Consider the following 26,337-nt stretch of genomic DNA (forward strand, 5'->3'; position numbering starts at 1 on the left):
ATGTCTCCTGGCATTTTTTTTCAGGAAATTTACTATTTAAACGGTTCACATTTCATTGTCATTAATTGGGCTTATAAAGATTAAGCGAGTAAAATAAGTTGTGGTTTTTTTTGAGGACAACGAAAGTGTCACTCTATTCAATAATTTTATTTTGAAGAGTGGTGACACATTTTGTTTCTTATTTAAACTATTAAACTTAGCTATGAGGTGGATCAAAACGCTATAAATTATTCCTTTTTCAATCTTCTTATTCTAAAGAATTGGCACGTTCTTAAGAATTCTCTTGGAACATAAAGCGATTGAAACTAAACAAGAGCCCCGAATATTAGATACATGTAACTAAGCTTAGCAATTTCAAAACAAATATGACCCTAAATATTAAACGGACAAACAGACGGACAGAAAGACGAAAAGACAGACGGACAAACAGCGGACATGGCTCGTGTCTGTTGTTGATCCTAATCAAGAATATATATACTTTTACCCGTTAGACACTTTTTAATACAATTACAATAGCCTTTTAGTCAATAAGTAATGGGTAAAGTAAATATTGATTAGCGTTGTATTGAAAAATTCGTGGTCCTACTTTGTCGTTGATTTCATGTATAATTACTTTTTGAATGCTTTGTTGAATAATTTATGTAGGGCTTTAAATAGTTAAAACTAAACAAATATCATTGTGATTCATACTGGTTCTTGTTGTTCTGAATAATTCACAATTTTTAAAACAAAAACGAATAAAAAGGTAGTAAAACGGTACAATTTCTTTGTTTCTTTGACGCCAATTTGGCCTTTTTATATCACTTTAGTACCACCATTCTAAATAGTAAAAAATAAAGTGCTGAAGGATTGTTTTAGAAGCTTATTAGTCAGCTTTGACTGTACCCATGCGTTCTTCCTTTATTCGTTTTATGCCATCTTTTCTTTCGGATAATTGGGCATTATCTGCTTTGGACACATTGTGATGCAGGGCAGAACTAGTTAACTGGCTGGTTAGCGGAGCTGCCACCACTCTGACGCACATTGTTCGTTAGTGCAGTTTCCATGGTTTTCCCCTAAGAATCTCCATTTGCCACCTGCCATTCAACTTACCAATAGAAGAGATGGGTGCGCAGAGATTGGAGAACTTTTGACTATCCTGACTGCTATTCACCCGCAAAGCGTTTTACAAAAATGATTTTGCGCGGAGGTTGCAAGTGTTTGGTTGTCAGAAATTGGAAGGTAAGGCGTCATCTGCGGCTGCACTCGGGTTTCTCGTTTCAAGTTGAATATAGTTAAAAATATTCATCGATCGCTTCTCTGTTAAATCTACTCCAAGTCATCTATAAAGGTCATACTCAAGGTTTCTGATAAGCGGATTGTTAACATCGATGGGTGGGAATGCTAAAATGTTGCACCATGACCTACATGGGCATATTTAATGCCAACTCATGGCTTCCAACCTAAACCGCACTTGTGCCCGGCATCTCATCCTGTTTCATTTCCTCTTTGGTGGTTGGTCCACTCTAATGGCATGTGAGTGTATTTGTCTAAGCGGATTAACAGCGGGCAAATGTGTGACTGCACTCGCAATAATTTGCTATGGGTTTGCTAAATTTTAATTAGTATGCAATGGAAGCAAAAATTTTTTTTTTAACTTTTTGATTTACTTGACAAACATATATATTTTTTTTTAAATAGAGAATTTACCTATTCAACTAATAAATACACCTAATGAATTTTTTAGGGACCCATATTTTTTGTGCTAATTTTTTAGTTTATGAACTTGTAACTTAAAGGAAAACTACTTTTGTTTTAACAATTTAATAAGTTTAGTGTTAGGTACTTTGCAAATCTGTGGAGAGTTGCCTTTACAGCAAACATGTTTATTAAAAAAAGCTTGAAACCTTTTTATTTTTTTTTTGTGAGTGTAAAGTGGCAGAGGGCGAAAGCAGTGAAACAGCGGTTCCTTTTCCCGCAAATATTCAAGGCAGCCAAGCAACAAAACCCATTATTTTTCGCAGGGCAGCTCCCTTAGCCGCAGTCTCTTGGTAATTGGGAAGATGAGCGGTCTGGGTCCGGCAGCCTGTTGGCTGGCCCACAAGCGCATCGAGTCCTGGTCGCGAATGGCCAAGGAGCGAGTGGGAGCGGTGCGTCGCGTTACCCTCGATCGGAATTCGGCGGACGAGGGATCGCCGAGTGGGAGTGGTGGCTCCAACGCTGCTGGGGGAAACGGGGCGTCGCTGGTGCACATCCTGCCCACTGGGGAGGGCTCCACGACCCCACCACCGCAGCCCATGACCCCGCCGCCATCGGCTTCGTCGGTCACCTCGACCACCAGCGGAATTGGCAGCGTTTCGGCCGGTAGTGTCAGCGACAGCTGTGATTTGCCCACGGACTCGGAGGTTTATATTGTTATTGGGGGTTACTTACATATGTTCACTTATTAATGTTTCAATTCTAATGGAAAACCCCCAGGAGGTGGCCATTGCCAAGGAGTGCCAGCCCATCCAGCCGGCCAGCCAGTTGCACGGCATGCACGGCGGCATGGGCCTCAACCATCACCACATGGGCACGGTTTCGGCCACCGGAACGGACATCCTGCGCGGACCCGCCGAAGTGTTCCACAGTCCGCTGCACTTGCACCACCAGAGCCGCTCCTTCCCGCCGCGCCTCCAGCGCACGCCGTCCATCTCCAGTCAGAGCAGCGTGGACAGCGCCCCATCCAGACATTCGGTGAGTCAAATTAAAACTCTTGTATATATTTCTAAAATCACACTCCTGAAAACTCTTCTATATATTTTAAAACTTTTTCATAAAATAATTCAATTAAAATATTGTTCTCAAATATAGATCACCGTTTAATCAAGAAAAAATTTATTGTTTATCTATAAGTTTCTCTTAAACTATAAACTCACTATAAAATTTACTTTTCATACCCATTGAAAGACTACATTGTATTTGTTAGAAGTTATGTGATAGGTAAACCGTACATATATAAAAATTCTTTATTTTACATTTTGGCCACGCCCACAATTCTCGGAACTCTGTAGAGACATATAATAAAGACTAGTCGTTAAATTTTCCAGATCGAACAATTGTTTTATATTTTCTTATATACGATCATGAATGTTTTCCACATCAGATGACGCTTTCGACTTGGTGGATTGGCGCGGTAATAGAATTGCTGGCGCCATCTGCCGGCGGAACATTTATTTTAGAATTGGTTAAGAGTAAATATTATTTTATATGCGTACAGCGTTCTCTCATGTTTTATATCTGTATTTGTTTTTTATGTTTCTGTATTGGAATTAACTTATTTTTTAAACTCAAATTCGAAGTTAAAAGGAAAGTTAATCTGGTTGGTGGTAAAAATTCAAAATATATTTCCCCCATTATTCTTGAAAATGAAAATGAAATACCAGATTTGTTTAAATTAAGAAACTAAATATGTTCTAATGTTTTGAAATATATTGTTAAGGAAAATATGTTTGCTTTATTTGTTCTTAGAAAGAAAATACCCTGATTTAATAAAACTAAATCTTAAGGTTAATAAGTTTGATTGTTTGTTTATCTTGAAGATAAATGTATGCCCTTTTTTGATTAGTTATTCTATTTGAAAGAGCCTTTTTAACTCTATTTGCTATTGTCACAGGGTCATCGCGGCTCCTCACCACAGATACGGACCTTTGGACCGGACGGACGCAGCTCTCTTCCGAGTGAGCCGGCCTTTCCGCACCACTTGGCCAGATCGCCCAGTCCCATGCGCACCATTTCCTTGGACGCCCGTTGCGGCAGCCCTGCCCATTCGGTGGATCCGGGTGACCTCAGGACACCCAGTCCTTCGCAGAGCAGCCTGGCATCCTTGGCCGGGGGATCTGGAATGGGGGGCGGTAGCTCGGGCAAAAGCGTGGCCGGCGGGCGTTGCCTGTCGCCGCTGCTGATACCGCCACGATCGCAGCCCGGCGTAGATCCCGCTATGGGTCCCGCCTCCCCATTGGGCGCCCTCCAACCGGATTTATACCGTTTGCCGGACGGACCCGTTTATCTAACAGCTCCGGAATCCAGCCACGCCGTGGGTCGACTACACCTGCGCGTGAAGTACGACTATCACCTGTTCGATCTGACGGTGCATCTGATTGAAGGTATTGTACTTTACATTTCTTGATTGCTTGCAGATTTTTTTTTCAATAAAACTATATGTAATCGAAAAAATGTAGTATAATTTATAGTTTATAGTTATAAACCTGAATAATTTTGTCAGATATTTGTTTGGTTTTGTTTTGGTGCTGTTATTATTAATTTGAAAGTTGGTTCTAAACCGCATGGTAAAATTAAACATTGAACATTACTTAAAGTGAACTAAAAACAATGTAATTATTAACAAATTAAATTGGTTTATCCAACAATTAAATTAAAGGCTAACATTTTTTTTAAAATTTAAAACTAATGTTTTCCATACCTAAAAATAAATATGAAATGTAACACACTATGATTTAAACACAAACACTCTCGGGGCTAAATCAGTACCGAAAACATTTAATTCAAAGTAAAAAATGTTCGGACTTACCATGATTTTTCTTTGGGTGTATAACATCGCCATCGCGAAGACGAAGATTTAACGTACAATGTTCTTGGATTCGATTGCTACGTGGCAATTAACAATTAATTATAACTTTAGGTATAGAGGGTTGCTGCATTGTTTTGTTTATTAACTCGTTGTTTAAAGATTACACTAAAGTCGAGAACTGCCACTGACCCCATTTTAATCACTCCATCTAAGCTCACAATCTCAGTCCCATTGAGGAGGGTGGCTTTCGAGATCCTTACGTCCGGTTAATGCTACAGCCGGAAGTCGACAGCCGGAAGCGACAGACGCACATCCACCGGGGTGAATCGAACCCCTACTTTGACCAACACTTTAAGTTCCCGGTTTCCCGCGACCAGCTCCAAGGAAAAGAGCTGATCCTCCAGGTGCTCGACTACGATCGCTATTCGCACAACGATATAATCGGAGAGGTTCGCATCTCAGTGGATGGTCTGGATCTTTCCAAGTCAGTGGAGGTTAGTAGTTGTTTATAAGAAGCTATTGGACAGACTTGAAAATAATGCCTTTACAGATCTGGGGAGACTTACTGCGTACCAAGAAACCAAAGGAAGATCGACCGGAGCTCCTTTGCTCCCTCAACTATTTACCACAGGCTGAGCGATTGACGGTTGTCATAATGAAGGCTAGAAATTTGGACACTCTTCAAGAACCATACGTCAAGGTGGGTACCGAAATGTCACGTCCTCTAGAAATGCATAACTTGAAAATAGTATTAATCAAAATTGACTTAAAATTATTATTAAATAATAACTTATCAGTAAATCATAAAATTAGTGATAATTTTATTTTTACTTATTTTACTTGTTTTTTGTTTGTTTTTTGCTTCAACTTTGTGAGGCACTGTTGAGTTTGCCATGTCTAGTTTCTTGTTTGTAATTCATCCGTTTAACATACTATTGAGAAAGAAATAATTATTGGGAAGCGTGCTCGGAACCTAACAATATTGTTATGCGTTATGAAAAAAAATATATTTTAAATTTGAAGACGCAAAAAAGAAATTATTAAAACATTAAATTTGAAAATTTTAAAACGTTTGGTATGAGTAATACATTACACACATTTTCTTAAACATCATAAACTTATTAACTTTACTGAAATTGAAATTTATTGTTTAATTGTTGCTACAGAAATATTTTCACAATTTAAAAGGAATTTTTGAAAACACAACTCTTTGCTTTCCATAAAGATATTTTTGCTAAATATCTAAATATCCTTTGGTTTTTTTCTAGATTTACCTGATTCAAAACGGTAAACGTATTAAGAAAAAGAAGACTAGCATAACGAAGTCCGACGATCCCACCAATCCCATTTGGAACGAGGCGTTCACGTTTAATTTGCAATCAAATTATCTCCACAATGCAGCCATCGAGGTAACCTTTAGCCTTTAGCTTTTGGCCGGACTGGGCCATAAACCGTTGGCCTCCGCCGTTTTTAACAGCTCGACTGCTAATTCCGCGCAATAGACCTGGTTTAATGCCCGTCCGTGTTTTAATTGAAATTCCCTGCCGACCCAACCTACATTTTTTGTATGTAATATTTCCGCAGATCTATGTGGTGGGTGCCGGTAGCGAGGCCACGGAAATCGGGTGCTGCGGATTGGGTCCCCAGGAGAGTGGAACCGGGTGCCAGCACTGGCACGACATGATTAACAATGCCCGCAAGCCCACGGCCATGTGGCACTACATCCGCTAGGCCGGATACGTTAGCTATGATTTCCAACAAAAAAAAAAAAAAAAAACATCCAATTGCTCCCACATTGCGTCTATATAGGTGTACTACTACTACTACTGTAACCGTGTCTGTGTGAATTTTCCAATTGCATTTTTGGCGGCCAACCGTCCGAAGCTTATAATGTTCTACGAAATCAAAATCTCATCTATATATAATATATACGAATGAATGTACACGCTGCAGCTAACTAGCCCTCCAAGAAGCTCAATCAAAAGTTCCTACGCAACGACAGAAACTTCGAAAAAATGCCCACGAAAATGGTTCGCCTTTCTGTGGGTAATTGGTTTAACGGTTCGCTTTTTTGTAGTTTTTGTTGTGCATTTTGTGCAACCTCTCGAGAAAAATATCAACCACACACACACACACACACACAGTCGGGAAAAACCGGGAAGGGTACAAGTACAATAGGAAATCGGTAATCGCACATCCACCAAACTGTCAGCCAGACTTGTTGACATTTCCATCGACTTCAGCAGACACTTGAGGAGCCTGCCGCCTCCTTTTGCTCCCCAAGGAGGGCATTCAAGTGTGCGTTTCTTAAATAATTATGAATACACCGCACCGGGAATAATAATTCGTATAGGTGAATGGTCGTCAATCATGCAGGGAGCTCTAACCCGAACCCAAACCCAAACCCAAACCCAAACCCAAACTTCCCCTTTTGTGCCACCGACAGTTGACAAATTGCCATCGTCCTGTTGTCCTTTTGCCATTCGATCCTGTGTGCGTTTGTCGTCAACTGTTTGACAGTTTCGCCCGCAGAAAAAGAGCGAGAAGTGGCGAGAACTTATGCTAATTGTTAAGTTAAATACATAAATTCCTTCCAGCCGAGTACGTCTATCAAGAAAACACCAAAGAGCATTTCTCGAGCACCTATTTAACCTATTTTATATGTACTTACAACGAGTATTGCGGGGCATCTGAATAATAAGAATATTTGAAACGGGAGAGGGGCAAATCGAAGAGGGCTTGCCGATTTCTTTCACATAACTCTATGAGCGTAATTTTGGTGTTGTCGCATGAAATTCGGGAAGTCGGACCTTCAAATGTGTGTAAAATATGCTACTTAATCCCAATAAAAATATTGCAGAATACTAAAACTGAATGTGTGTAATTTAAACTTAAATAAAGACTTGAGAAATACATAGCACTGCACGTGTTAACTAGACAAACAAAATACATACTCTAAGGAGCCAGCATATAAATATATATATATTATACACTATACTTATACTTATACAAGTTTTTCTAAATGAATCCTTCTACACAACTGTTTCGATTTGTCCTATGCCAGACGAAATTCAAGAACAACATTGCTGACATTACGCAAATATACCAAAACAACAGAACAACAGGTTAAATGCTGAAATACCTCCGATTAAATCAAAACATTCTTACTTTACAACTAAACGAAGATCTTGAAATAAGCACTCGGAATGCAAATAAAAGAAAGAAAAAACAGAAAAGCAAGTGAAATGTACAAAACTGCATATACAAATATATTTCCTACAAATAGTGTTTATTTATTGTAGCCTAAAGGGAACACTGTTAAAAACTAAACCTAAAACACATACAAACTACATAACAACCTATATTCATATGAATGAAAATGTATATGTAAACTTAAATGTATGTGAACTTAAATTATTCAGTAAATAAATAACTAAACAAAAATGGTGGAAACATTTTCTTGTTCTTCATTTAAACTAATGATTTGATTCGTTTTCTATTTTTATGTTAATAAAGCAATAGATTTTAAATAAACATACAAAATTATTATTCCTCATTTTTAGTTTTAAAATTTTGAGCCATTGATAATCAAGCAGTCAATAAACTGCTTGCAAATCGGTTTGTAAAGCAGTCAATACTATTTGGCAATGCGAGAGTGGAATGGTCAGGTTTGAGTCTCCGCTTAACATTAGCAAAGACAAATTTCATGGTATTTTTTAGCTAAAAAATATATTTTTGTTGTTTTGTATATATTATATTTGTAGTATATTTTTTTTGAAAACATTTCTATTACCTACACTTACATTTTTAAATTAAATTAATTAAATTTAATTATTAAATAAATAAATTTACATATTATTTTGTTAGTCACACATATTTTATCCAAACGGGGACAAAAAAAATGTAATTTAACTAAATCTAATGTTGACCGTAGCTTACTGCTATTTCTGAGATCGTTTAAGTTTTGCTAATGTAAGCAATCTACATTACCTTTTAAATTCATTTTAACATTCCCTTACAAATATTTTGTGAAAGTGTTTAGTACCGTGAATTTTTAAATATTATCTCTTATAATAAAAATAATTAATATAATTTTTTTTAAATGACACCACTTATATATTAAATTGTTTAAAAAAGGTTTGTTTTTTAAACGGTACTATCATTGCAGTTTGAAGACTCAGTGCTCTCTTTTGTACCCATTTTGTCACGTCCGACATTCTTTATACCCATAACCTTTTAAATTCCAAAATATATACAAAATAATTTTAATTTTGCCTTAAGTTTATTTAAGAAGTAAATTAATTCCCGTTTCCTTAATTCAAAATAGATTGTTAAGTTTTATATAAATTCTCTCAGTATACGTGACAGAGTCGCTTATAACACAATGTACGTTCTCATCGGCGCTCACACTGTTTCCAACTGTCGGATCGTGCGGACGTAAAAGATGTCGCGCGTCAAGTCGTTTGATCGCGAACCAAACAAAATAGACTAAATGAAACCGAAAGTGTTTATTCAAATATAAATGACAATCTGCTTAAATAAAGTGAATTACATATATAAAGAAAATCCAAACCAAAGTGTTAAACTTTACGTCAAAGCTCAGTGAACCCGGTAAACAAATCAAACGGCATGTGATTATGGGATGCATTTGGGCGCAGTGTGTGTGTGTGTGTGAGTGTGTGTGTGTTGATATTGGGATGAATGTGTTTGTGTAGGTCCTTCTGCGGCTCCTTTTGCATCCCTTTTACAAAGTGGCGCTATTTTCTGTGTGATGCATATTGTTCTCCCATTGCAATCAAAACGGAGTTGAAGCCACAATCATGCATGTACAGTGGAGATTCTCATATTAAGAAACAAATGGAAAATTAAAAGATTTTCAAAAGTGTACTATCACTTAAATTCACTCTTCAAAAGACATTGTTATTTTGAAGAATAGTTTGTAAAACTGAATAATTTCTAATTGGTTTTTAATTTAATAAACAAATTGATTAAAATGGTATGATCTATGAATCTAATATTAAGTTTAAAGTGAACTCAATTTCAAGTTATCGAATATTTTGACTTGAAAACATTTATCAGCTCATTTTAAGGAGAGTTCTTTTTAAGTAAACCTTAGAAGAGATTCTATGCAAATTGACCTGTGGAGGTAAGACTGTAATGCTAGAGACAAAGGCTTTTTCTTCTCCGCTCAACCTCAAGCTGCATATGAGTTAATATTTGTCTAGTTTTTGAACATGCCGCCTTTTGTCTCAGCCTTTGTGTTCCTCCTACTCGTGTTCGTCTGACGTTGACGCTGAAGTTGACAAACCAACCAGGTCCTGGTCCACTTTGGGTGACGGCGTCTTTGAGGGTGAGGCCGAGGGGAGGCGCGGGCCATAGGGGCATCCACATCAGAGCAAATAGCTCTACTTTCCACTCTCGCTGAAAGTGCTATCCTTTTGCAGGATGGCTACAGCTGCTGCACTGGCTGTGGATGCGCGGGTGTGCGAGGACGACTCCCTGGCGCTGTAAAATATGCAATTAGAAAGACATCAAAGCACAGTCACCGCTCAACTCAACGCTGATAGCCTGGCACCACCCGCCGCCCTCTGCCCGCCACTTACTTTCCCGCCCCCTCCCAGTGCCACTCCCCCTTTCTCTGTCGCCAGCTTGCTTTGCTATGCGCTTTGACACAAGCACAGACGCACACTCAAAACAATTGTCTGGCTTTTTGGGACTTTCAAATATTTATTTAAATATTAAATAATATTTAAATATTAAATATTTTATCATCGGAAGGAAAAATTGGGGAGCTCAGAATCCAACAGGCTCTTCGTATTTAAATCGTTAACTAAATAAAAGCATTTGGTCCAGATTTTATCTCCGATATTAGAAAGTTGAATTAATTCATAATAAAAAATAAACAAAAATGGAGTTTATATTTTAAAATTATAAATTTCTTTCACTTAATCTTGTTGTGTTTTTTTTTTCTTAACAAATCCTTGAAAAACGCTTTGAAACTAATTTTTGCAATTATTTATTGTAGGTACTCTACAAATTTGTCTAATTTAATAATTTTATTTAAATACAGTCCACTCATTTTCCTATTAAGAAATCAAGTATTGAATAAATTTTAAATTAGGTTTCCCTTTTTCGAGTGCAAAGTGCAAGGACACTTGGCGATAAAATTGAGAAAGGGTGGAAAAGAAGGCTCTTGAGTACCCAACCCGAAACGAGTCTCATCATTAGTGCGTCCCTCATCGTTTGTGTCACTTTGTCGGCCGCTACGACTGGCGCTTTTTGATATTATTTATTTATATTTTTCACTTTTAATAAAATGCCGTCGCCGTTGCCGCCTGCCATTGCCTTCGCTACTTTGCCTTTGTGGCAAAGGAGGAGCACGCGGTGCAGAGTTTGGAACGCTTTGCCAAACTGGCGGCCAAGCGAGGTCAATTGGCTTAATTACTGTGTGACATCGCGTGGACAAGTGGCAAGGGCGGAGGCGTTTTCCGAATGCTTCCACACTCGCCACTGCGTAAACAGTCTTACATTTATTTATGTATATTTCAACAGATAGCTCAACTCCCTATCAATAGAGTCCCTTGTGCGGGAGACCATTAAATTTAATCGTTTTTCATTTTTTGTCTGTGTTTTTTCAATCACTATCTAGTAACGAGCATCGCAGCAACACTGTCTAAAAACATTTACACTAAGCAAAATAAATATATGCTATTTTTTCATTAATATTTACTGTTGAAAAAGTGTTTTTATTAGTATGATATTTCTAAGAAATTAGCTTAAAAACTTTCTTATTCATATAATGTGAAAATAATATTAAGAATTTAATTGGAACTTTACTTAATTGGAACTCTTACTTTAATATTTTGAATCATTTACTTCCTAATATAAGTTTGTTTATTAATATGTTATGTTCCATTTTTCGAAAAAAGCAACTTATTAGGTTATTAAACACTTTAATTAATTAAATAAATTTAGCCGTAAGACATTGGATTCTCGTGCTTTTGAATTAACCCTAGAACATCAATATTTTTTTTTCTGTGCAGGAAAAATCAGTTTATATATAGTGTAAAGTGGTGCGTACGCGAATGCTTATCGAACGGATGCCCATTGGCCATGTAGATGAACCCAGACCCAGTGAAACTTTTGACTTGTGACACACTCATTTCCTTTGGCCGCAACGTCTTATCAGTGTGCACAAAATGCACTCGACATAATCAGAATAAAATACAAGCAGAAAAGTGCATAAATCAGTGAGCAAAAACCCAGTCAAAACAACTATAAAAATGCGCCCGAGTGGCTATGGAATTCTGCTGCTCCTTCTGCCTCTTGGTGTGGTGAGTGCCGTCCGCCAGTTGGAGGAAAACCAGAGCACCAAGAACGCTCACCTGCATTCCGGGGAGCGACAGGTGCGACGACGTAACAACAAGAGCAATGCCTCCGCAGATCATCATCGTCATTTGACCGGGGGACCCAAGAAAAACAGTCGAAGGCCATCTTCCGTGAGTTTGGAGTCTGATGACTACGACTGGCTGGATGCGGATACCAGTGAGGCGATCGATAGCTCCGAAACCACTGCTCCGGAATCTGTGAAATCGTCCGGAGAATCACATGGTGAGTTGATAAGGGACCTAAGCCCAGTGACATTTAACTAGAACATCAAAAGCAGCCGCTATCAGTTCGAAAGCAGTAATCTTATGAGTGACAAATGGCTAAGAGGCTCTGGGGTTATCAAAATATTTTGTAATATTCAAAATAACTTTTTCAGGATGTATTAAAATAATAGATGAAGTAATAGTACTTTGATAAAGGACTACTTTTTTTTTATAGAATTCAGTGTGCTAAATTTGAATCCATTCAAATATTTAAAATCTAAGAAGTTGCACATGTTGTTATGTTGTAGTGTTAACCCGGCAAAAAAAAATCGCAGTTGCAGGAAAATTTCGAATCGTTGGCGCGGTTAAAAAACTATTAAAACCCGTTTTTTATGTTTATATAAAAAATTAAGGTACTTCTTTTTGGCATTGTATTTTTTAAAAAATTAAATAAGATGATACTAAATGTAAATAAATTTAAAGAACTTAAAATAGTCTCAATCTCGTCAAGCTAAATTTTAGTATCAATATATACCTGAAGTTAGGAAAATAAGTCTTTAACGTAAAAATGAACTAAATAATTTTGTCGGAATTGGCCGTAAAGGCCATAAAAATCCTAGATATCCATTTTATTACAGGTAAAAAGTACTTTCTAACATTAAATATTTAGAGATGAAAAAAATATGCATACAAAAATAATAACAAAAACTTGATAATGTTTTGGGTTGAGGACCATGCACAAAACAAATGTGCATATCTAAGCCACATCCACTTGAAATTCCATGTTTTTCGATTTTATTGCTATTTTCGCAAACTGGTTCATTCATTTATTTTAGCGTTGTCACTTTCATTCGCTCCTCTTTCGCCGGCCCGCATTTTTAGGGCTGGTCAGTTCGGTGGAGATAGAGCAATCGACAAATATAAACTTTTTACGGCCCCTCCCACTTTGATTTGCATGCAAATGGAACCACACTCCGCATCCAGCCACTTAATCAAAAGCAATAATTTTCTTTTGAGCGCGAACGAAATGTTTTAATTGAAAGTGCTGATGATGATGATGAGGATGACGATGACGATGCCACTGTTTTCAGATATGTAGGGTCTATCTGTATCCGCGCGAATGCGTGTTTGTGCTCGAATCTCAATTGAAACTGTGTTAAAAATTAGTTTAAATTGCTGCAAAGCTGGGTTGCCTGATGGCGCCAGCATATACATATGTACGAGCTCAAGATACTCTTCAGTTTGCTTGTTTTTCCACCGCCTGCACCGCCTGTTTTATTAACTCGCAGCTCGAGTGAATTATGGTTGGAGATGGGGGTGTCAGTGTATGATAAATGTGTTAGATTTCCAATGAAATTTTATGGCCTGCTCGTATATGTCGCCGCCTTGAGCTTAACTGATTGTGGCTCTTTTTGCAAAAGGAAATTCCTCAAGTTGGCTGCGTGACGTTGTGCATCCGAAATGATTTGATTGTGCGGCATTTGAAGTGTTTTGCATACAAATAGCCACCGCAAGTGGCGTTGATTTTCCTTCGATGCGCTGCGGTCGTAAAAAAGCTATTAAACAATCATTTCTGTTGCACACACGTTAATCAAACGGGTGGTCGGATGTGTCCACTTCTTTTGATCCGAGTTATCTCTGCGAATGCCGGAGAACTTGGCGACAAATCAGCTGTGACACTTGACATGCGGCAGCGAATCGGTGACTGCCATTGAGTGGATTTCTTTATTTATAGAAGACACCCCATTCCACAGATTTTATGTGCACAGGAAAAGTATTGCACACAGACAAAATTTTCAAAATTAACCTGGGTTAACATATCCGATGGAGTATATTTTTGCACTGTAGAATCATTTGAACTCACCAAAATCTGAGGTTCTCTTAACATTATTTTAAATGAAGTATTTCTCAACGTATCACTAAAACAACCTCCAGAATTTTTCCTTTTCTTAAAATGAATAATCACAGGAAAATATAAAACATGTTTATATAAAAAAAAACTGCATTTTTGAAAAAATAGAATTTAATTATCATAAATACATATTTTAAAATTATCTTATTCCAAAAATATGTATAACTTTTGCGATATTTGGATAAATTATTTAAACGGATTTTTTTCTGTGTGGTGCGTTGACAGGCAACTTAGATCATTGGCCAGAGTAAAAAAGAACCAGCAGCATTAGAAGGCTGCGCAACTTTGCAACTAAAACTGAAACTAAGATACATAACAAAAATAGCACTCAACGACACACAATACGCAGAGTAGCAAACACAAATGAAAACATTAACAGTTTTAAAAATAAATGTCATATAAAAACTGAATCAGATTCAGAATCAGGGGAGAATCAAATGGGGTAAATAAATGACAACGCCTGGCAAATCAAAAAGGCATTTTCTAAGCGATTTGTCACAGTTTCGCATTTGCACATTTGATTCCCTCCCCAAAATCAATGTTCATAGGCCGCGGCCAAATTTATTTCGGTGGACTTCAAAGTAAATTTCTGCTAAAATTAGTCACTCAACCCGACTGTCCGGACTCGCTTGGCCGAAATGAAATGGCTGAGCCAAAAATACGTGAGTTTTCGAACAAGAAATGGGGGAAATCTTTCACTCCTCCTGCGGACCATAGTTCTTGCCCTCCTTTTGGCAATTGCACACTTAATTAATGGGCACTGCTTTTGATCTTCTGTGAAGTTCAGTAGCCCCCCAATTCCTGCCGCTGGTGACAAAAACTGAAAAACTGAAATTTTTCACGCACTCAGCGAAACTCTTTGAACCCGCCCTTTACGCCCAGCCAACTGTCACACGTCCGCGTTCGCATCCACGTCCACGTCCCCGGATCCGGAGTTTCGAGTCCGGAGATCGGGGACATGTGTCGCAGATGTCTGACATGGGAAGCGCTTTCAACCAGTGATGCGTGGTGTGACGTGATCACAGGAAAGTGATCAAGTCTTAAGGGTGCTTCAATGATATACTCAAGTATTCGCATCACGATTGCCAGATCTCTTCGAACAAACTCATTCATATTCATCTGGTTGTGATAAACAGCAGCCTATCTTGTTGTTCAATCTGTAAGGCCATCAGAATGATATCAACAATAGGTAGGTCGTACAAGTTGTAATTGACAGGTAATAGATCTTAAAAATCTTATGTATCTTGAGAAATCAATATGGTTGAGTTTTATTTTAGTTAATATATAAAAAAAAAACAAATATTTTCCATGAGGGTAGTCTAACCTAATATTATTTAAAATGACCAATCTAAACTTGTACATTTAGATATAAAGCTCCATAATTGAATTTTTATAAGTACACATAACCATTCATTTAAAAGTCTTTAAATTTAAACTAGCCTGATGCTCTTTAATTTATTATCGAACCTATATTGGAAAATAATTTTTCAAAAATATTGAACGTACATTTGTCATTAACATATTTCCAATGAAAATTTTAAAAGTTGTCCAAACTGTAAAGAGCCAATAATTCCAGCCACAAATTAATTGACAAGTTTACATATTTAGGGTTGTGTGAAGATTAATCATAAGAGGTTTGACTTATGTTTTTAATCGTTTACTTATCATGCCATGAGGGCATTTGGCTTCTAACTTTTAAAATATTACCCATCATATCACGTTCTCATCTCTGATCCCCAACCCGAACATCTCAAAATGCTCCCCCATTTCTTTTCGCAAGAAAAGTTCAACACCCAATGAGCAATGTTCCAAATGAACCGCAGCCAGAAAAAAAGGGGGGGAAAAAGAAAAACAAGCGGTAAGTGCTTAATAAGTAATCAGTCACCAGAAGTTCGCGTAGATAAGCAGGATAACATACCAGCCACCTAATTAGTGCGAAAAGTGAAATGCCGCCCCCATTAAGTCGCAGTGTGATTTGTGTCAGAGGAGGAAGTGTATCTTGGAACTGATTCAGATGCAGAGCAACATGTGGCGATCATGATCACGATCATGACCACGATCGGGAATCGGGCATCAAGTAAATCCTACGCAGCTTGCTCCTTTAACGATCCTCTGGCAGATCGCTTGCTGTTTGCCGTGGCATTTATTTTGAATTTAATTTACTGAGTGGTGTCAAAATGCGTGAGCCAAGCCATTAAACCCTGATATGCTGCACTTTGCTTACTTAACTTCTTGTTTTCCCCTCGCAACATGCTTATTTTTTGTTTGTTTGCTTCTCTTGCAGATATCTTCACATGTTGCAATCAGGTCTTCGGCTCTTGTCGCACAGCATGCGAAAACGTAAGTATCCAGATCGGGGAAAAGGGGTCATTGTGGGTTGGATTGATCATATATCAAAAATACGTATGAACAGCACAGCCAGGGGCAAACATTTAATAGCACTAAAGTTCGGTTTAAACGTGGCATGCAAATAAAGTTAAAAAAAAAACATTTACTTATTTATTAAGCTTCTCTAAGGTATATTTTTATTATGAAGCTATATTAATGAATAAATTAAGTCTTAAATACACGGGTCAAAATAGGATATGAACATCAATTCATACAAAAGTTTTATATATACGACTTCTAGTATATATTAAAATATATTAAAAAGAACATAAATACAAATCTACAACTATCCATCTCTAAAGGATATTTATAATATAAAGCTATATTAATAGATAAATAAATAAAGTCTTAAATACATGGATCTAAAAACGATATAAGCATCAATTCATACCAATGTTTTATATGTCCAACTTCTAGAATATATTAAAATATATTAAAAAAGAACATACATAAAAATCTACAAATATCAAAAAAATATCGTGGCTTAACCAAGAATTTAATAGACATTTAAAAATGTTTCCTTTTTGTTAGTTTGCGTACGGCCTTCGCATAAATTTGATGTCCAAATATTTTCATCATAACTATTATAACTATTTTACCCAAATGCGGTGTGTGAGGCGGGCGCCTAAGATGGAGTCAAAACTCGAAGGGAAATGATGTGTCTGTCATAAATATTAAACGCCAGCCACAGGCCAGCTGCCATAAGTATGAACACCTCGGACAGCAGATCAGATACAGATTGAACAAGCCGATAAGATGGAAAAACTACTGATCGCACCACAATGCATTTCCTGGTATTTTTATGTGCCCATGAATCCTCTTTCCCTCTTTATGAATAGTGTGCACATCTCGTGCATACTAAGCGATATAAATTTAGAATTCAATAAACGTTGATCCGTCAGACTGTCACACGCAGAAAGTCCATTGAAAATTATTATGACAGGTTTTAATGATCGTTCGATTTCGGTTGAACTTTGTATACCCATGCTCACATCCGCTGGCTGCCGATTGTAGAGCCTTGTGCCAAAAAGGATAGAAAAATCCGCACAAATTGCATTGTTAATTAGCATAAACTGCGAAACAGGTAATTGCAACTCAAAGACCGAACCCAGACTAAACACTCAGACTCGTACAGAGCAAAAACTGGTACAGTGATAAATAAAACATAAGTGTCACCTAAGATCGAGCTTATATTTACCTTTTATATAGGGATAAAATTTTTAAAATGCCATTTTAAAAGTAAAAATCTTTTTTAAATGTATTTTTTATCCATGTTATTTAAATGTTCTCCTACAATATCTCTACTTATATTAAATGCATATTTAATATTTACTTCATAATACTTGTATAATGTGCTAAAAATATATATTAAATTGTATTAATTTCATTTTACGACATATCAAGTTAGTGTTTAACTTTTACGAGACATTGAAGTGATATTTTATTGGTGATCACATTTTTTCTGTCTGCAGACTGAGAGCCAGACCAACCAGTTTGCCACTCAAAGTCATTCATAAAAGCCGAGCCGGCTGAAAATCAATTTGTTGTCTTTGAGAGTGAGTGTCGTGTGTGCAGTTGTCGGTAGTCTGCTCCCAGCATCGATTTAGTTGGAGGCAATGCCGGCAATCAAATCACTGACATCATTTAACTTTGTAATCATAACCATTTTCCACCCCAAAACCAATTAGTTTTCCCAGCCGAAAGTGGGCTGTGGCTTTGCCAATCTTTTCATTTAGAAATGCAAATGAAGGCATTAAATCTTTTGGCCAAATTGAAACTGACAAACAGGATAATGGGACCGGTTCGGTACCCATAGGCGTTCCCCAAATCCACTTTTCAATTGCTTTTCTCTCTCGTGCGAAAGATTAGAGAGCAAGATCTTACAAGTGGGTGTTCGGGAAATAGGAGACGTAGACCCCTTGATATCCGACTCGCCACTCACAAATAGTTCTGTTCGGTGCCCTGAATGTGTGAAAAGTCGAACCCGAGACGAGAATCTACACGCATTTTATTATTGACAAAATGCTCTTTTGTGGCTGAGGTCTGATAATTGCAACGGACTACTCTGTGGGCTCTATCAGATGGGATTTCATGCCCAGGTGGGCAGGTTGTCCTCGATGGGATGCCATGTCGCTATCCGAGTGTGTGGGAGTGCGAGACATGGCCACGGACACTTCATTAACAAAACTGCAACAGACATGCTCGTGGCTCTTGCCTCAAAGAGGGGAAACAACACAGGAACTCACATGGAAGAAGTGCGTACCATTCAGGGGCGTAGTTGACAAAAGGTACCATACAATTTGTAACACAAACTTGTAATTACTACGATGAGCGTTGATAATTGTTCCACTTAAATTTACCCATTTTCAATTTAAGACACCCATCCAAAAGGGGGATGTTTTTTAAAAATTAAATGGGTGTGTCATTAAAAATTGTTGAAAGGAAAAATAACCAGTCGACTTTCACCAACATAAAGATACATTTATTTATAATAATAAAGCTATGTTTATACATATTTACCATAAATATGTTTACATTGATTTATTCTTACAACCAAACCACCTCACAAAATCAGACCCCCCTTTATCCCACAGCATCTACACCCCTGTTTATGTTAATTTGTATTTATGGGAATGCCACCAGGCTCAAGATCCAGACAAGTTCCGAGGACAAGCACACGAAGTATCTTGAATAGACATCGCTTTACTCAGATTACTGTGGCAGATACGTGAGTCTCAGACTGGAATGAGCCAGAAAATTGGTTATTGAAGTTCCCTGGGCCAGTTCTTTATCAATAGAAAGAGAAGGAGCAGCAAATGTTATTTATGATGGTGTCAGGAAGAGAACAGCATTCCCAAATGTAACATAATACGCCAAAAAAAATACAACATCAAGAGCAGGACCAAACTGCAACCTGCATGTCTTGAACCCTGTCTGATTATAACCCCATGCACTCAACAAATGATAAGTTTATCTTCGCTAAGTCCTAGTTTTCAAGAAATTAAGAGAAGTATTTTTTTATTGACGAAGTGAAGAAATTGCTTAGAATAATATTATTCTTATAAAATTTGGTTCCAAATTAAAGATAATAGAATACGACAGGTGATAGTTACTAAAACCATTCACTCAAGTAAACGTATGATAAAAATTACCTATAACTTAGTTCTCAGTAAAAATTCGTCTTCTTTTGAAGGTGTTTTATTTTGCTCCTTTTCAATGTCTATTTCGTTTTAATTATTTTATTTTTTAAAAAATATATTTATTTATTATTTTTGTTAGCCCAGATACTATCGTTTTTCTCGAGTGTTAAAGCTGTTAGACTGCGCGTAGAGAACTGGAAACCCAACAGGTTGCGGGTCAGGAGCGGGTTAAGCGCTTGCTCGATGATTAAGTTTGATTGCGATTAATAACTTGTTGTATATTGCAATTTATGCATATTTTTTCCAGTTATCGCTGGTAGAGTTTGCCACTGGCGCTGGCGGCGATAATCGCGAGGAACTGCGCAAATATTGTCAACTGCACCAGGTGGAATTCTGGACCTGCGTCAACCAGACTTTCGATGGTGAGTTGGGAATGGGGAACGGGGAATTGGGCATCGAAGTCGTCAAATCCCTTCAACAACATCCATTCTCATTCGCAGCGGTCACCCGCGGAGCGGACTGGTCGGGCAGGCGTTGCTGCCAATTTGGAGTCCTGCCACATTGCCGCAACGTCTGCGCCACATCGAATCGCTCGCCTGTGCAAAACTGTCGCCGCAGCGACGAACAGACGCTCTACGACTGCCTGGAGCGCCAAGAGGCAGCGGACCAGTGCTGCGGCCAAGCTCGCACCTCCGAGTGTCTGGAGGTAAGTAGAGCCATCGCCCGTTGTAATCGGAATCTATATAGACATTTTAAAAATTTTAATAAGAAAAAAAAATCAAGTCACAATGTCATAAACCTTCACTATCATGCAACAAGGTATTTGTACCATCTAAATTCAAAAACCAAAGCCTTCGTCTAAAACTCCACTTTGTAATAAAATAATAGTAGTTAACTAATGTTCACCAAAACTCAAAAATTATTATTATATATATTTATTGTATTATTTAGTGGCTTAATTGAAGTTTTGGTCAGACTCATTTTTAGCGCAACCACAACGTTTTTAATTTTTCATCACACATTGCACTCCCTACAACGATAGTTTCGTTTGCCGTAACTCAATTTTAGACATCTATAGATTGTTAAAAGTATTTAAAAAAAACCCAGTGAATTCATAATTTTATTTTTACTTCACACATTAAGTGTTCAAGTTTTTGAAAATGACTATGGTACTTTTGGCACCTACAAAACGTTAAATAGAAAAGCAAACTTGTTGCTAATATTGGCAGATATGTATGCTAATTGGTTATTGTTCGTGACATATTGCACTATTTTTCATGATAGACTTATTTGACATATGATTATTTTTGAAAGGCAAATGAATCGGAATCGGTATTGTGTGCAAACTCAAAATATCAAGTTTGTAAGGTTTTCTTAAAGGCATTAAAAAAAGGAGAAACTAATTGGTAAATACTTTTCTGACCAATTAATTTAGTTAGGGATAATTTTTCTTAAATTATTAAAATATTTTGATAAATAAGTGTTAACTATTAAATAATTTATTTAGGCGTGTCGAGCCGTTTTTGAGCCTGCGAATGATAACCATGACCATGTGGACATCAACGGAGCCTGTGGAGATCGCAATTCGGATGTGATTCAGTGCATAAACAACAACACGGACATGACTCCACTGGCGAATGCGGAGCAATGTAAGAAAGTCAAACATTTTCCATAGTTAAGTGCTTTTAAAATATGTTTCCGTAGATATCCCCTGCTGCGAGTACAGCAACAAGGAGCATTGTCGTCATACCTGTCGCAACATCCTTCACCAGAATGCCACTTTAATGGAACGGAGTGAGGTGATCTTCTCGCGCCTAGAGGCAGCAGGATGTGGCTCTCCTCTGCCCCAACTTCCCTTTTGGCAGTGCTTCCTTACGGTGACGGGAAAACTATATGTTCCGGGTGGAACGGGAGGACCGGGAGGATCGCTGTCCCAAGGCCACTTGTCTGGCAAAGGAGGATCGCTGGGGGAACCCAATCATCTGGGAATGGATGCGGCCAAAAGACAGTGCTGCGAACAAGCTGGCAGCCACAAGTGCCGAAGACTTTGCAACCAGATCTTCGCCAGCAACTGGTGGGATGCACGAACGAGTTTCGAAAACGAGTGCATGGATCAGCCAGGAGAAAGGGAGCTGCGACGGTGCATCGAAAGTGTGGATGCACCCTGTGAACTGGGCTGTCAGGGTCTAAGTTTCTGCACCAACTTTAATAATCGACCCACGGAACTGTTCCGCAGCTGTACGCCAGAGCATGATGCAGCTGCTCGAGAGGATTTGCAGCTGCTGCAGCAGAGGGGAACCGTAAGGGTGCTGGGCCAGGAGCTCTTCATCAAGAACACCAGTCGGTGTGCTCCGGAAAAGTGGCAGGCATTGGTGTGCGCCCTGCAATTGAAGCCCTGTACGCGAGTGGGTCTCTTCAATGGCATTTGCAGTGAGGATTGCCACCAGATCCTGGACGAGTGTCTGGACTGGACGCGGCAGCATCAGCGACCGAAGGACATATGCTCTGGGCTAAAGGAAAAGGATGAGGATGCTCCTCTGCCATGCATTTCCCTAGGAAGCTATCTGAATCCCGGGGCTGCCAATCCAGAGGAATCCCAAGGCATCACCTCGCCCTGCTCCAAGAAACCCTGCAATGGCAGCGAGGTTTGCATCCTGCAGCGGGGAGGCAATCAAGGCTACTCCTGCATTCCAGGCTGCAATTTGGGACAGGACTCCAAGCTGTTTGTGCCCTTTGGGTCGTATGTGCGACTGGGAAAGAGCAATCTCCACAGGAAGGTGGAAGTGGGTCAGCTTCCTCTGGCCGAGCACATAGTCTGCTCGTGTGGACTGCAGGGTCGCCTGGAGCAGTGTCAGCCCCTGCCGAGCTACATGCATGCCAACTGCATCCTTCCCGGAGCCAGAAGTTACCCGCATGGCTCCTCTTTCTACCTGGAATGTAACCTTTGCAGTTGCTTCGCCGGGGAGATCACTTGCACCAAGCAGCAGTGTCGCCTGCCGGGATTCGCAGACTCGGGCTACACTAGTCTCCCCTGCAACTGTCCAGCACACTATGTTCCCGTTTGCGGCTCCAACGGGAACACCTATCCCTCGGCCTGCGTGGCCAAGTGCCATTTGCCGGAGGGCGACTACGTCTACGGAGCCTGCAATGCCCGGAACGCCTGCCAGGCAGCTCCCCCGAATAGTTGCCCCCTTGGAACGCAGTGTCTGGACAACAGGAAGGTGTGCCTGGCTAGCATGCAGCGGCCATGTCTGCAGTATGTTTGTGGTACGTTGCAGGGGACTTCTTTCTATTTTGTATTAAAACAAACACTAAAGTTTACTTGCCTGCTAAGGTCTTGTCTAGCTTGGTCAGGACACCATTCCAGACTCATCCAATATCTATGAATATAAAAGCTGAGGAAATGTTTTATATAAAATAATAGAAAATCATTTGTGCGAAAGTATTAGAAGATTCTTTAATCTTCACCCAAAAATTACAAAAATAATTTGATCAAAAAAAAAAGTATATAACATTTTATAAAGTAAATATATTTTTGATCAGGATCAGGAACTGAGCCGATCTAGCCATTCCCGTCTGCTTGTCCGTCTCAGAAACAATGAAAGCCAGAAATTTTAAATTTATAAATTCTAACGCCACAAATCGAGAAAGTTTACCATGTAACACTGAGAAGCAATAGACAATAACGTAAATGAGTCGATATTCATAGAATTTTCCAAAGCGAATCATTATTTTAGTTAGAATTCATGTTTGGCAGATGGCGCCACCAAAATACCGATTGCTTGCTCATAGCTTGTTGTAGTGACCCTGCAGTTCGGCAGATGGCGTCACCTAAAACCCGATTATTTTCTAAAATTTATAAGCTGAGTAACGGGTATTAAATAGTAGAGGATTTTTTGATCATATTTTAATTTTGTTCATTAATATTACATTTTTTAAATTTTAATGTATTAATGTAGGGTAAATGGGAGCTCCACAGCAAAATAGAGGCATAAATAAAAATGATTGTCCTGCATTGGCATCTTATTAATGGTTTCATTTTTGCAGTGAACGCCACCGCTTCGAACTGTTCCTCGTTTCATCAGGGTGAGGTATGTGATATCCAAGGGCGCACTCATCCCAATGCCTGTGCCCTGCTGAAGGCCAATCCTCAGGGCCAAGTGGCCTATTGGTCCGCGTGTCAATCGAATCGCTATGCTGCCTCACCCTCACCAGTCTGTGGAATCAATGGAGTGACCTACAAGAGTAGTCATGCGGCCAGAGCTGAATACGTGATGGTCGATTATATAGGTCGATGTCGGGAGGTGGGACTGCTAGCCAGCGATATGGGTCGACGCTGTCGAACTGTCCAGTGTCCAGCTCCCGCATCCAAGCACTGTCGCTTGATTGTCCCGCCAGGAGCATGTTGCCCCTTGTGCGCTGGTGGCGCCTTCAGGATCATTTACTCCAGGAAGCAGTTCGATCGGGCCATGTACGGACTGAGGGCTCAGGGCAGCAACCTTTTGACCCTGCATGGGGTGCTCCAACAACTCGATGGACTGGTGCAGGTCAGCGAATGCCAGCTGACAGGATTCCTCACCATGGAAGTGGGCATCTTTGTGGCCGTAGTGCCCTCTAGTAGGATCAAGAGACCCACTCGCCTTCAATTGGAGGCCTGCACCCGCGAGGCAGAGAAGATATCCTCCCTGATCAACGCCCAATCGCCGAGGATCACCACCAATCTGGCGCTTTCCTGTTTGACGGTGTCACATCTACTAGAACCCACACCAAATGGAGCAAAATCTTATGGTTCCCACACCATTTGGATACTCCCCCTACTTCTGTTAGCTTTTAGGTTAATCATAGTTTAAGTTAGTCCTAGGAGGAGTGTGTATCATCTGACTCAATCAAGTGAATTCTTGGTGCCAATTAATCTGTTAGTCTAAGGAGATGGAAAGTGCCTTCAACTGTTAGGAATTGACCCTCTTTACCATGTGATATTAGCTAAATTACTCGTTAAGCTTTTAGTGACAGATCCCAAATGGGAAATATCTTTTGATAGTTATTAATAAGTTTATGCCAGGGACCGTCAGCCAATAATACTTTGAGGTTTTAGTTAAAGTCGACTACGTTATTCTATATACTATTATACTATTCAAGACAAATTTAGTTATTAATTATAGTTTTAACAGGGTGTAATTCAAAAACTTAATCGGTCCCTGGCTAGTGTTCGTTTATGACCAAAGCATCGACCTTGTAGGAGTATCGCTAGTCTAATAAAATGCCTGAATAAAAAACTGACTTAAGGTGAAGCATGGCTTCTTTTATTGAACCACTCCAAGCAGATCCACCGAGCCAAAGCTCTTTTATAATAAATGTACGAAAAGGTAGAAGAGGGAATCCATCTAAGCCGTTTCCATGGGCACCACCTGGACGCGTTCGGTGACCAGCAGATCCTTGACGGTGGTGTGCAGAATGGGAGTGGTTCCGTGCTTGAAGCGGTAGTCCAACTGGCGCTCGCCCTTCTTGTTGGCCAGCTCATAGTTGCGCAGATATTCCACGCTGCCCTTGCGGATCACACACAGATCGATGTTGGATCCGGATCCCAGATCGTTGAACACTCCAGAGGCGATGGCATCGCGCACCAGTCTCTTGCCCTCCTCTTCGGTCATATCGGGTCTCCAGCGGCTTTCGAACACGGTCATGGCGGCCAGGGAGCCCGATCCCATGGTGGCATAGGGCAGTTTATCCGAGCTTCCATGTGGATGGATGGAGTAAATGTGGGGTCCGGTCTTATCCACTCCGCCGAGCACCAGGGCGGCACTGATGTGACCCTGGTAGCGGAAGAGGATCTGCTTCAGCATCACATTGGCGGCCACCACGCGCACCTCGCGCTCTGTTTGCAGGCGGTGCAGTTCCAGCTGGGAGGAGATCAGATCTGTGGTCATCTCGGTGTCCGCAGCGGTTCCAGCTCCACAGCAGCTGCATTAATAAGTTTTTTTGTTATGTGTGTAGATCTTGATCGGAGGAAATAAGTTGGCTTTAAAGAAACTACCGATTCCTCAAATTGGAATCTGTAATTTAGAAGCCAAATAAACTGCAGTCAAAATTGCAAATTTTGTATACCAATTATAGAACAAAGAGTACCCTCTATTGTCAATAAAATAAGCTAAGCTCCCTTGTATAAAAAAAATGCACCTGGCTCAGGTTTTAAGCCTGTGGCCATTATTAAGGCATTTAAATGTGGCATTTTATCTACCGAAACTTTGAAGTGAAGTCAGAGCAATAACCCTTGTGGACACACTTTGGACGATCTATAGACTTACTATATATTCTTGGCCAAGTAGTGGATCTTGGCGCAGTTCTTGTCCGAGACGATGGGTCCCTCGGTGGCACGGGTATCGGCGCCCAGGATAACACCATCCTTGAAGATAATGCCCACGATGGTGGTTCCCGTTTTGGTGGTGGTCGGTGGCTTGAAGCCCTTGGTTAAAAGAGTCGCATTGCTGAAAGCAAACATGGAGTATTTAATAAAAGCCGCTGAGAGATTTCTAGACAACTCAGATGATTCTCACCGCTTGCAGTTGTCGAAATTGAAGCCAGCGCGTGGCAGATCGCGTGCCATATCCAAATCCATAGTTTGTGCTTTTTATTTCAATTATATTCACACGAAGAAGTTAAATTGCCTTGTTTTTTGCCGAGCGGGATGACAAACAAAATTGTTGAAGGCGTGATAGAGCTGGAAGTGACATCGATACAACATCGATAGTAAAGTTT

The 26,337-nt window shown here is 39.4% G+C and overlaps 3 protein-coding genes across 5 annotated transcripts in view; 2 read left to right on the forward strand and 1 right to left on the reverse strand.

Annotated features, from left to right (window-relative positions):
• Positions 1-7,972, forward strand: part of LOC108136071 (synaptotagmin-5) — a 61,780-nt gene extending 53,808 nt beyond the window's left edge. For 2 of the 3 annotated variants that reach the window (XM_017257034.2, XM_017257033.2), the window contains exons 2-8: positions 2,004-2,384; positions 2,458-2,715; positions 3,635-4,124; positions 4,763-5,043; positions 5,100-5,249; positions 5,818-5,958; positions 6,134-7,972. In XM_017257034.2, the coding sequence (XP_017112523.1) occupies positions 2,043-2,384; positions 2,458-2,715; positions 3,635-4,124; positions 4,763-5,043; positions 5,100-5,249; positions 5,818-5,958; positions 6,134-6,280 (1,809 nt within the window). In that variant the 5' untranslated portion in view covers positions 2,004-2,042 and the 3' untranslated portion in view covers positions 6,281-7,972. The remainder of the gene's footprint in view (positions 1-2,003; positions 2,385-2,457; positions 2,716-3,634; positions 4,125-4,762; positions 5,044-5,099; positions 5,250-5,817; positions 5,959-6,133) is intronic. The other variant, XM_017257035.2, reaches the window with a different exon arrangement.
• Positions 7,973-8,939: 967 nt separating this feature from the next.
• LOC108136092 (reversion-inducing cysteine-rich protein with Kazal motifs) lies at positions 8,940-24,861 on the forward strand. The gene is made up of 8 exons (XM_017257063.2): positions 8,940-9,160; positions 11,593-12,160; positions 16,338-16,393; positions 19,889-20,003; positions 20,082-20,287; positions 21,089-21,230; positions 21,286-22,848; positions 23,629-24,861. The coding sequence occupies exons 2-8, from the start codon at positions 11,833-11,835 to the stop codon at positions 24,429-24,431; spliced, it is 3,213 nt and encodes a 1,070-aa protein (XP_017112552.1). The 5' UTR covers positions 8,940-9,160; positions 11,593-11,832; the 3' UTR covers positions 24,432-24,861.
• A 1-nt stretch (position 24,862) lies between these two features.
• On the reverse strand, positions 24,863-26,305 carry LOC108136093 (proteasome subunit beta type-7). Its single transcript, XM_017257064.2, has 3 exons — positions 26,136-26,305; positions 25,887-26,066; positions 24,863-25,542 (listed from the first exon to the last, which is right to left on the reverse strand). The coding sequence occupies exons 1-3, from the start codon at positions 26,195-26,197 to the stop codon at positions 24,966-24,968; spliced, it is 819 nt and encodes a 272-aa protein (XP_017112553.1). The 5' UTR covers positions 26,198-26,305; the 3' UTR covers positions 24,863-24,965.
• Between the last annotated feature and the right edge of the window lie 32 nt (positions 26,306-26,337).

This window comes from Drosophila elegans, unplaced genomic scaffold (assembly GCF_018152505.1).
Source record: "Drosophila elegans isolate 14027-0461.03 unplaced genomic scaffold, ASM1815250v1 contig_208, whole genome shotgun sequence".
Taxonomy (NCBI): Eukaryota; Metazoa; Arthropoda; class Insecta; order Diptera; family Drosophilidae; genus Drosophila; species Drosophila elegans.